The following is a 12722-nucleotide window of genomic DNA, read 5'->3' as shown; positions in this document are numbered from 1 at the left end:
AATCACACCTGTCCCTGTCTATAAAAGTGCAGACGGTGCGGCAGTTCGAGAGAGCAGAGCCTCTAGGTGTAATGGCAACGCCCCCGTTGCTCCTAGAGGCTCATTTGCATATATTAAAACTTCATTTTTCTCAGCAATTACAGCGACCTTCATAAAGGATTATTTTAAAGGATGTTAATGCAAAGCGGAAGACCCCTTTAATATAGGCATGGTCTGTTTTTAATTGGGTAGTGTAGCTGATATGATGTATGTTCTATGTCCTGGATGGACACCACGGCTGGTGCTGTACTGTTATAATGTGGCTAGTTTATACGTGCCATGTCTGGTGCTATTTATATTTTATCCTTGTTCTATTAAACTGTAAATGAACATTTCCTTTAAGGAAAGGGTGGGAGGTGCATTCCACCTCAAGCCTGAGAAAATCTAGAATTCCCTCTCGTCCGATCTCCAGCGCGTTAACCTCCAGTACACCCTGTGGTCAGTCCTCCCCGGTATGCTTTCCATGTTGTGGCGTCTCTTACGCCTTTTGCGGTGTATCCCCTGGCCTGTGTAGGCCATGTCCCGACCTCCGTTGCACACTGTGGTATATGACCCCACCCCGTGGCTTGTGCCGTGTTATTATGTGTTGTGGTACACGGGCTGCGTCCTGCTCTTTGCAGCGCTGCTGACTTTGGCACGTCGCCAAGGTTTGTGTCGGGAGCTCTGACTTCATTCCAGGAGGAAACGTTTGTCTTCTGATAACACAATCAGACTTTTTGCCCGCTGTTGAATTTGATTTCACAATTTTAATATTTACTTTCGGGAGGGCAATTAATGAAGATAAACAGTGTAGCTGTACGCCGTGCCAAGGCTGCCACAAAAGGTGCCATGAGCATACAAAACCCTGGACGGATGCCCTTCCCTTAACTTTAGGTTGGCGTGAACTTTGCCTTGGTCGTGCATTGTGATGGAATGTAGGACGCTTGACATAAAGGTTATGTAATGGGAAACCGAATTACAAAAATCTAGAAAAAAACACTACTATAAAAACCTCCGTGTCCTCACTCTAGTACTGCCCTATAGCAAAGTCTAAAGTTTTTAATACTGTGTCCTCTCCGCAGAAGCTCTCCTACAAAAAATAAATAAATCCCTGTATAGTGCAGCATAGGCCGTTATTAAAGGGGTTGTCTAGTTTAGAAAACCCATTTTCATACACCCATTATTAGAGGGAGTCCACTGTACAGAATCCTCACGCCTTGGCCAGACTGGTTATAAACGGCGTCTAGCGCTCTGGAGGACCCATCCTGTCCCGCATTACACAGACAACTCATTGACGTGAATGGACACTGTGTAATACTTAGTCTAGCCTGTGGTGGTGCTGTAGGGTAATTGAACTCGGAGATTACAGCTGATCGTTTGGCGTCCGAGCGAGCGGACACTTTGCGATCTGCTTATTGTTAAAAGACCCTTCTTGCGAGTCATGAAAGCCTTTAAAGGGGTTCTTCGGGATTTCACATTTAATGTCCTATCCTCAGGATGGGTGGGGGTGTGACTCCCGACACCCCCGCTGATCAGCTCTATGAAGTAATTGTGGCTTTCCATGAGCGCTTAGGCCTCTTCCTAGCCCATGCGATGTGATGTTCAATGGTCACATGGCCAAGTGAATGTTCTTGGTATTGCAGCCCAGGCCCAGCCACTCTCCAGTGTATGGCGCTGTGCTTAGGAAAGCTGTGAGGAGGCCTCTTTTTCAAACAGCTGATTGACAGGGATGCTGGGAGTCTGATCCCTGTCAATCTCATATTGATGACCTATCCTGAGGATAGGCCATCAATATATACAAAGCCCAGAAAGCCCCTTTAAAGAATAATAGAGGCCCTTGTGTATGCCTAGCATATACCTGTTTTCGTTGATGTGCCTTTTATAAGTTGTCTGCCATTTTGATTCCTTCTTCCCCTTCCGATATGGTTCCACTGGTGTAGTCTACATTTTCCATTATGCCTTTTGCTTGGCAGAGGTGGCGGAGTCTCGTCACATTAAGAGCAACATATTAGTAACTAATAACTGCTGTCCCCTGACTTCCATGGCAGAGTCTGTGTATTCCTGTGACTCAGCTTCAGCCTGTCATCCCTGCCTCCTGCTCGTGATAAGAGCTGTGTGAACCTGCATCTCTTAGGATACACTGGAGATTCTGCACACAACACACACAGATCATATAGACAATATCGGGGGGGGGGGGGGGGGGGGTGTGTGTATCAATTTCTAATCATTGTATGGAGCCACCTTTGAAATCATTACAGAGATATATATATATATATATATATATATATATATATATATATATATATATATATATCTCTATCTCTCTGTTAGATGAGGCAGAAGGCAGAAATATCTTCAGCAAAACTCAGTGCATTGGTGGACATACAGAGAAACATGGAAGGTGGAGCTGGGTCGAGAGCTGCCTGGAGGAATTTGATAGATGTCGATGTAATGCTGTGGTTCACAGGAAGTCAGCCACACAGTAGAGCAAGGTCTGGACTAGTGTTCAGACTGGTATTACATGGCACAGCTGCCCATAATGGAAGGATTCAGAATGTATGGATGTAACCCAGATTACACTGCTAGAATATACCTAGTGGGTTAGCGTTATATGTCCAAGCAAATTTGCCGGAGTGCTTCTTCAAGTAGCGATGGGTTTAGGTCACCATGTTACTGGCTGGGAGGTGGTTTCGCTGTACAGAAACCTTCCGGCAATCTTCTGTCTGCTATGGAGGCCAAGCAGGCTATGCCTCAGCCAATGACCTACAGTATGCGCCTTATGTCATGTGGATATATATTTCTATTTCACCACCATGACTGCATACAACTGGATATCGTGCCGTCATGGTGGATTCATGGAATCAGAATTACCGTCAAGACTAATTCCCATTTCTTTTTTCTTTTTCTCCTGATCCTTTGTGTTGAGTGTCCCTTTAATTCTGCATTCATTCATGGGCTCTGCCTCAGCGTGAGACATTGATGGATGCTATCTAGAAGGCTGTTTACACACTGTATACACAATATCCGCCCTGCACCTAACAAGATTGACATGTAACCTGATTTTGATCTCTTACAAGACTTGAAAGTGAAATTGCAGAGTCAAAAATAGCAAAGACGGTTTAACCAGTCTGACAACCATACAAATCCCGGCTTAAAGGGAACCTGGAGGCAGCATAGTGTAGTGACAGACCCGCTCACTTCAGTAATGGTAGTCAGTACTTTTAGGGTCCCTCCCTCCCCCCTGTGCTGCTGCCGCCACCAATAAGAAGAGAGGGGCGGAGGAGGGGCTGTGGCCACTGCGCCACCAATGAATAAAAGTAACCTTTTAATACAAATACAGGAGGCGGGTGCCAGCGGCAGAATCACATAGCCGGCACCCGACCTCTATGACAGGGCGCTGCGATCCGCGGCAGTTAACCCCTCAGGTGCTGCACTTGAGAGGTTAACTGCTGCTGATCGCAGCTCCCTATCATAGAGGTCGGGTGCCGGCTATGTGATTCTGCCGCCGGCACCCGCCTCCTGTATCTGTATTAATGGTTTAGTCATCATTGGTGGCGCAGTGGCCACAGTTCCTCTCTTCTTATTGGTGGCAGCAGCAGCACAGGGGGGAGGGAGGGAGAGGGACTCCTTCTCCCCTGTGCTGCTGAGGAGAACATGGAGCGCGTTGAGCAGCACGCGCCATGTTCTGTGATACTAGGCTGCGCAGTAGTGCAGCCTAGTCTCAGTAAAGGTTAAATCCTGGTATCGAATTGATACCGGTACAAAAGTATTGATAATTCGATACTCTCAACAACCCTACACTGTTCCCGCCCCTCCTGAATATGATTGACAGGTTTCTTTTCTATGCATAACGGGAAAGTAATCTCTCATTGCCCGGAGGTGGAGGAGGACGGGGGCAGCAAGCCTCATTGGACTCATCTGCCCCTCAGTGCTGGCACACTCTAAAAGTACTGACTGCTGTCACTACACTATGCTGCCTTCAGTGACCGCTGAAGAGTGCACCTGACAGGTTCCCTTTAAAGGGGTTTTCTAGGCTTTTAATATTGATGACCCATCCTCAGGCTAGGTCATCAATATCAGATCGGCGGGGGCCCGACATCCAGCACCTCCACGATCAGCCTTATTGTTTACCTGCTCGTCGTCAGTGAGCAGGTGTAATTACAAGAAGCCGTCCTATTCACTCCTATGGGACGGCTCTGTAGAATACACTTGAATAGGAAGGAGCCGTCCCATTGAAGTGAATAGAACGGCTTCTCGTAATTGCAGTGATGCAATGTCACCGGTGAACAGGTAAACAACGAAGGGAAGGCTACTAGCGCATGGAGCACGGCCTTCTCTTCAACCTGCTGATCGGTGGGGGTGCTGGGTGTTGGACAGTCGCCGATCTGATATTGATGACCTATCCTGAGGACAGATCATCAGTATTAAAATCGTGGAAAAACCCTTTTAAATATTGATGACCGATCAACTGTTTGTGAAGGAACTGGTGCTCGCAGTAGTGCCCCAGTCTTCTTGCAGCTTTCCGTAGGCCATGTGACGTGACTTTCATCGGTCACGTGATCTAGGTGAAGGCAGCCCTATAAAAGTGAATGGGGCTGAGCTGCGTACCAAGCACGGCCACTATACAACGTACGGCGCTGTGCATGGTGAGCAAGGAGAAGGCCGCTGCACTGGCAGGAGCGCCGGCGCCTTCTCAAACTGCTGATTGGTGGGGGTCCCGGGTTTCAGACCCCCACCGATCAGATATTTAGGACCTATCCTGAGGATAGGGCATCAGTATTTAAGTCTTGCGAAACTCTCTTAAGGCTTAGTTGTATTCATTCCTAGGCGGGAATTTATCATAGACCAGAATCTTACCCTGGTCTATGATATCCCCTGCACTGCCGTAGAATGCGCTAGAGTGAAATCTACAGCGGTTCCAAAAACTGGCGTTAAAGAAGATAAATTTGCCAGGCCACTGCACCTCCCACTTTCCACCCTTACTACTCCCCTTTTTCAGGAAAGGTGCAGTGGCGTTAAAAAAGTTGCAAATGGGGGAACTGTAAATTCAAAACAAGGATCCATACGAATGGCATCTGTGTTTTTTTTTTTTTTTTTTTTGCGTTCCCATTTACTTCAATGGGTCCATGGTCCACATTTGTGGCCATGAATATGGCATGTTCTATCCTTTGTGGAACAGACATGCGACTGTGGAAAGCACACAGGGGTCCCAGGTGCCGGACCCCTCCAGATCAAATACTGATGACCTATCCTGAGGAAAGGTCATCAATATAAAAAGGTCAGATAACCCCTATAAAATGCCCGGTTCTTCAGTTCTAAGGGTAGATGAGCTATTGGCAGAGATGTCTGGAAGCGGCTTACTCGCCTCTCCCCATTCAGAACACATGCACACTCAGTAAGGCCAGGTATGCATGTGAATAGAGGTTGGGGGGGTGATGGACAGCAATTCAGTCGATGGCTATCTTTGATTTTAATTTAATTTTTTTGCTCTTTTTATAGACCTGTATTGTAGCTTGACATGACTTGTACTCTTCTAGACAAAGGTGGCAAACCTACAGTATTCATTATCAAAGCCAGGCCTGGACTGGATTATATATATATATATATATATATATATATATATATATATATATATATATATATATATATATATATATATATATATATATATATATATATATATATTAATTAATTAACTAGCACTTAACTAGCACCTCTGTCTTCTAATCTGGTGTAACTGGTTCCTACAGTCTGTCATTTGTCCATCTTTAGATTCTGGTCACCTCCTGTAGATTCCAACAAGTTCTCATCCCAGATTGATCTGCTCCAGATTTGGCCATCATCTCTGATGTTAAGAGAACTTTATTTTGGTCTCTTTAGTTGGTAGTCAATTATATTCTACATTGAGGATAGTGAGCACATGGGGATCCCAATTCTCCATACTCCTCTAACAGTAATCCCATCTCGAATACCTCCAATGTAAGATGTTTTGGCAAGCAGTCATGAGCATACCTGTATTCTCTATAGGGAGGTTGGAATAGGCCTCTGCCAGACACCTCTCTCCTATGCTAACAAAATATCGGATATGTTAAACTCAAACATGGCTGTTCGGCTCAGCCCAATACACATTATATGGTTAGCTGCTGTAATTGATGGGTTCAGCCATCTTTCTTCTAGTATGTATGTCTGCTTGCCGATGATGGCACCACATGAACATTATGTCGAGACCAGCGGTATGCTTTAGCAGGGTTTCTGAGGTGATTTAGACACCACTCTTACCATTGTCTATTCGACAGTAGCTGCTGGCATCTTGTTTTTTGGGTATAGGCGGGCATCGTTTGGTCAAGACATGTTCTCTTTTGAGAATGTCATTTGTCTTCTGTGAGGAGCAAGACAAACCACTATGCCTTCACTGGTGCTTTTCATGCCATTTCTCTACCAAGAAACTTGAGGTAATGGACATTTTGGACGCCTGTTTTCACTGTGCCATAGACCTCTCCTCCCATTGAGGTCAGAACCATTCCAGGCACATGATGGTTGTCAGCACCTACATGGGAAGAACCTAGGATCGAGCCAAGATGACAGCCATTACTGTGCACATGACTAAACACAACTGTCCAACTAGGAAGCATCTTCACTGACCAACAATAAGGTCCCTTACCTCATGTTGTATTCTTTATGATCTAGTACAATTGGTATAATGTCTAAAGTTCTGCAGAAAGGTTAGAGGTCACCTCCTTAGCAAGAAATTCTCCTCAACAGATTATTATGATTCCTAATTTCAGACTGCAAATTCCACTCTACTTTCGTCAGCAGTCTATATTCAGCATGTTTCCTCAAGATAACTTTGATCGCTGCTGAGCTTTGCCAAATCTTCATGGTCTTGATTTCCCGGGATGTGCTTATGACGGAGGGCTCTGCTAGGTCTGTTTTAGGCAACAGGGTCGGGGGGGGCGGAAACCATAGGCAGTTTATACAAAATTATAATAGTTTGTAATGGAAATTAAAAGTTTTTACTTGGTTGGAAGATCCGTGCCGGTGCTGTTACTGACGCAACCCAAACAGATCCTTGTGCCAGATCAGATGAGTGTAATAAACATAGGCATTTAAATCGCCGCTGTGTAGCCTTGTAAAATGTTAGATTCTGTACTGATTTTTAAGTTATTTCTTGGTATTTTTTTAAAAATTTAAACAGGTCATGAAGACCACCCCATACCTGTATGCATTAGGTCATCATATTGGATGGATCTCCCACTTGGGACCTTGCATGACCAGAATGGAGAGGCACACTGTACGAGGGGGCAGACTCGAGACATCCTTGTATTTTTATTTGGACCACCACTCGTACATTTTTCCTCTAGCAAGCCCCACGGGATAATGACTGGGTTTTGTTTATCGGTTGTATTCGATTCAAGGATGAAGTACCAAACGCTACCGATATTTGAGTGGCACTGTATCTTGGCGAAACAAAACCAGACCCTTTTTTTTCTAGTGTCCTACTACCCATTTAATATAAATAGCCGACTTTAAAATTCTGTTTGTTCCCCTTGGAAATAGCCATATTTTTTTTTCCCTCTGTCAAGACATGTTTGGTTATTTTGGTAACTTCTGTTGACTTGATTGGACAGTCCATGTTTGGAGAGATGTTGGGGACTCTTATTATCCTGACAGGTGGGGGTCCCAGAGATTGATATGCCATAAATATTTAAAGAGTCACTGTACTTTCACACAATTTCATTTAAAAGAGAATGGTGTAACTAGTTAATTTCTAAATCGCTTCATTTAAAAAAAAAATCTGCCTGCATCCACCTGAAAAAAAATCTGTAAACTCATGGCCACTAGGGGTCTCACTTCCACCTAAGTTACAGCCCACTACCTGATGCCAGGCACTATCTGTCTCTGGTAACAGAGAACCAAAAGATGGCTGAGAGGAAGTGGGGGGCTTTTGAAGACTATAGGTACCTCATTTGTGTCTGTAAGTGTAATTTTTCCCCCTCCTTATCTGTTCTGTAGGCTCCGAAGCGGAAAACAAACATGGTGGAACGTAAGGGAAAGGACGTCACAGCAGTACAGTGCTGGCAGACATCCATATAAAGAAGGAACCCCTTGCTTCTGAGTGAAATGTATCTAGCTGTGCAGCTGAAACACAGAATAATATGGCTGAAAAAAAAAAATTAACATTAGGGAAAACCCAAACATAACTGTTCCGTCACAGCTATGATTGTACAAAGAAATACATCCATTATGCAAACGCTTTAAGATGGAGGCGCTGGAATCCCACAATGCCCTGCTAAGCTTTGCTTTGGACGTAAATGGAGAAGAAAATATGTAACTCTGCATCAGTACATAATGACTAAAGACATAAATTGTGACCTATATATCGAATACTTTTTATTACGCCATGACTTGGGCAAGTCTTCTAACTTTTTTTTATTTTTCCTTTGCAGGTGGAGGTGGCAAAAGGAAAGGGAGGAGTAAAAAATGGAAGGAAATCCTAAAGTTTCCACATATCAGCCAGTGTGAAGAACTCCGCAAGCAGCTGGGTGAGTATATAAACTGTGAATCCTTGTGTTTGCATCTCTTGATTACGGTAACATCCCGCCGCCAGAGCCTGCAGGTATTATAGCTGTGGTCTTCTAGGCCAGGCATGGAAAAAATCCACCATTGGGTCCAGGCCTAACCGAACTGATGATGAATCAAACCATGGTACTTACTATATCTTTCAGATCTTAAAGACTATAGACTGATCCAGAGGGCCTTTAAGTTTAACTCTTTGCACTAAACAGGATATGGAAATCTTAAAATACCATCGAGGGATAAAAAAAAAGAAAAAAAAAAGTTGCTAAATAGTTTCTTATGTTCTGTAGTGAAAAAATCCACTTTGAATTTGTTGCAGGACTCCCTTTCTTCTGATGGGTGGGGGTCAAAGAGGTAGCATTTACACCGAACAGTCAGTTATGGCATATCCTATAGAGTGGGTGGGAAAATTAATTGGTTGTATTAATTGTTATCCGAAAAATTGCCAGTGACTGTTCACACCATGTGTTTTTTGCATTTGTACTCTGATATACTTAAAAGGGTTTTTCAGGATTTTAATACTGATGCCCTTTCCCAGGATAGGTCATCAGTATCTGATCGGTGGTGATCTGACACCAGGGACCCCCGCCGATCAGGTGTTCGAGAAGGCACTGGCGCTTCGGCGTTCTCCGTGCTTAAGCACAGCGCTGTACATTGTGTTTAGTGGTTGTGCTTGGTGTCACGCTTGGCCACATTCACTTCTATGCGGCTGAGCCGCTCCCAGGCAGCGTGACCAATGAAAACTGGCCTAGGAAAAGCTGAGAGAAGGCTGCTGCGCTCACAGGTGGACTGCTTCCTTCTCAAGCAGCTGATCGGCAGGGGTCCCAGCTAGAGGATAGGTCATCAAGTCTTGGAAAATCCCTTTTTTTTTTTTTTTTTTATATTTATTTTATATGACTGCATTTTGAAAAAAAGTATTTTTGGCTAAAAATAATTTTTTTCAATTGATCTTTCTTTATTAAAAAGTTTCAGTAGTTTTTGAGAGAGAGATGAAAAATCAGTCTGCAGAATACATTTCTGAGTCCCATTAGCTGGCTGATCATGTGAAGCCTTATCTGAACTCCTAAACACTCATTCTAACAAAACTCTAACCAAACTGATAAGAATATGGGTTAAATGAGTGTTTATGAGGTCAGGAGATCAGAGATAAGGCTTCACATAATCAGTGAGCTGAGGGGACTCAGAAATTTAGTCTGCAAACAAACAGATTTTAACCCATTTCACAAATACTGCTAAGTTTTTAATAAAGACCAATGGAAAAATGGTTTAAGCCCAAAATTGCAATCATAAAAAAAATCATTACCATTGAAGGTGTGATTAGCCTTTAACAGGAACCTGTCGCCTGTTTCCCATTGCCCCAAGCGCAGGCAGAGAGAGGTCACACTACATTTTTTCCTGCAGAGAGTAAAAATACTCTTCTTAGTATTTTTGATGACTATTTTTAGCCAGGGAGGAGCACCAAATTCACATTAAGGGCTCATGCGCAGGAACGTATTTTCTTTCCGTGTTCATTCCTTTTTTTTTTTTTTGCAGAACCATTTTACTTCAACGGGTCCGCAAAAAAAACCTGAAGTGTGGTGCATTCCGTTTCCGTTCCGCAAAAAAATAGAACATGTCCTATTATTGTCCGCATTACGGATAGGACTGTTCTATGAAGGGACGGCTGTTCCGTTCTGCGAAGTACGGAATGCACACGGGTGTCATCCGTATTTTTTGCGGACCGCAAAATACATACGGTCGTGTGCATGAGCCCTAATTCAAATAAATAATACATGCGTGTATGTAACAGGAAGTCAGTATTTATATAATAATAATAAAAAAAAAAAAAAGTCTTTACATTTGCATTTTCTGACACCCATGCATTTTTTTAATAATTCAGGGTTGCATGAGGGCTTTTTTTTTATTGATGCAGATAAGACAAGATAATACTTCATGTTTAAAACTTTTTTTTTTTTGGGAGAAGGAGGTGGGCGAGGGTGGGTGACAAAAAACAGGCAAATTGGTCATTTTGGACTTCATGCGTTTGCAGTATATGGCTTTCTACTAAGCAGCCAGATCTCAAAGGGGTTGCCTGAGATGCTTTCAGTGTATCTGGCAGGAAGCTGCTCTGATGGCCTGAGCTGTAGCGCTTATCTGTACTTTCCTAACAGCTCATAAACACTCATTAAAGCTAAATTCTTACCAGTTTGACAAGAATTTAGCTATAATGAGTGCTATTAGGAGTTCAGAGAACGGTGCTGGAGAAAGGGCTGCGTATAGCATATTTTTTTATTAGCAATTGTAAGCTTTGTCCGAGATTTTTTTTTGCTTTTCAGGCCTGGGAGCTTTTATATGGCCCCAGGCTGCTATAGCAACCCATCAAATCTCAGCGATTTCTCCACAGAGTGGTCTAATCGGAGGACAGAGGGAACCCCCGTTCCTCTGTCTAACATCTTTAATAATGACTGCGGCATCTGAGGGGTTAAATAATCAGGATCGTATTGTCTCTGATCCTGGTCATTGTGGCTGAGTGTCAGCTGGCACCAGCCATGTATGAAGCAGGATCAGCTGGTGAGCCCGCTCCATGCTTCCTGTACATGCATATGACGGGCAGATATGTCATTTTGCGTTAGTAACAACATGCTCCTTACTAACCTCTGTCGTCTCCTACCATTGACTGTGAGTTAGGCGTTTTATCGCTGTCCTGGTTGGCGTGCTCCTCAGTGCAAGGAAAGTCTCTTGCGTAGAAATACACATGAGACTCTCTGCAAAGCATAAAATTGCTTGTACAGGCATCTAGGACTGTGAGCAGGAGATTAAGCAATTAAGCCAAAAGGTGTAGTGTGTCCAAAATGAGATGTCCCAAATTTAGGCACTAATAGGAAATATTGCAGTGTTTCGGGGTAAAACAAACCTGCCTGGCAGGTGTCATGCTGCCTGTGGTTCATATGACAGGTTCCTTTTACAGTATTTTGTAACTCGCAAATGGATGTCCTAGCATGGACTCGGGGCCACTAGAGGATGAGGGGAGCTCTTCGAGGAGGTTCTGGTTACCATAGAGGAGGCAATCTGGAATGGGACACTTCCAATTCATCAACATTCCCCTATAGGACGTTTGGGTAAGGGCTCATGCACACAAACTTATTTTCTTTCAGTGCCCGTTCCTTTTTTTTTTTTTATGTGGACCATGTGTGCATTCAGTTTCTGTGTGTCCGTTCCGCAAAGAAATAGAACATGTCCTATTATTGTCCGCATTACGGATAAGGATAAAACCGTTCTATTAGGGGCCGGCTGTTCTGTTCCGCAAAATACGTAATGCACACATCTGTATTTTTGGCTGATCCTTTTTTTGGGGACCACAAACTACATACGGTCGTGTGCATGAGCCCTAAGGTCGTGGCCCATATTGCGTAGGCACCAGCCGTGTGCTTACCACATCACGGATGCAGACCCATTCACTTCCACAATCCGGAAGGTGTGATGAGGCACGGAACCTCTCGAAAGCACTACGGAATTCTTCCATGGGGTTTCTATCAGTGCCCCCGCACCGCAAAAAAATTGAAAATGTTCTATTTTCTTTTCTTTTTTTGTGGTGCGGACAGATCATGGACCCATTCAAGTGGAATGGATCTGGATCCGTCTCAGCAGCTGAACGGAAAGTGCGGTCCCCAATGCATGCAACGACTGTGTGCATGAGGCCTAAGGGTAATCCTAGGTGAATGAATAAATCCATTAATATTAAGGACAAGTACACGGCACATGAAGAAGAAGAAGAAAAAAAAAAAGCAACACGCAACAAAAAAAAACATAAAAAAATATACATCTTACAAAAAAACAATACATCCTAAAGCTAGCAATTAAACACTGTGTCAAACATAGCGCTGACTTTAAGGTTTATCATAGTCCTTTTTTTTCTTGACGGGAGGCGCGCCGACATGACGTGGAAGACGTAACGCGTCACGCCGTAGCTCCACCTCACTTCCCTGTCCCGTTCCAGCGAGATCGCTTAAGATGTTCGGCGTGCATGCCCCACGTGTCTCGGCCCTGGCGCTCGCTAGGGTTCGGATAAGCGCTTCTCAGCGGGGAGACATGCCGTCTGCTGCCCAGTTTTTTGCTCTTATGACCCTCGGTGGACACCTGGAGGGAAA

General features: G+C 44.0%; 1 protein-coding gene across 1 annotated transcript in view; it reads left to right on the top strand.

The window, feature by feature from the left end:
* LOC122927323 (G protein-coupled receptor kinase 5-like) overlaps positions 1-12722 on the top strand; it is a 78190-nt gene that overhangs the window by 19830 nt on the left and 45638 nt on the right. Inside the window, exon 2 of the mRNA XM_044279052.1 lies at positions 8466-8561. Coding sequence (XP_044134987.1) covers positions 8466-8561 — 96 coding nt within the window. The remainder of the gene's footprint in view (positions 1-8465; positions 8562-12722) is intronic.

This window comes from Bufo gargarizans, chromosome 2, assembly GCF_014858855.1.
Source record: "Bufo gargarizans isolate SCDJY-AF-19 chromosome 2, ASM1485885v1, whole genome shotgun sequence".
In the NCBI taxonomy this organism is placed as follows: domain Eukaryota; kingdom Metazoa; phylum Chordata; class Amphibia; order Anura; family Bufonidae; genus Bufo; species Bufo gargarizans.
Note: the sequence above shows the minus strand (reverse complement) of the source record. Positions and strands in the feature narration are given on the sequence as shown.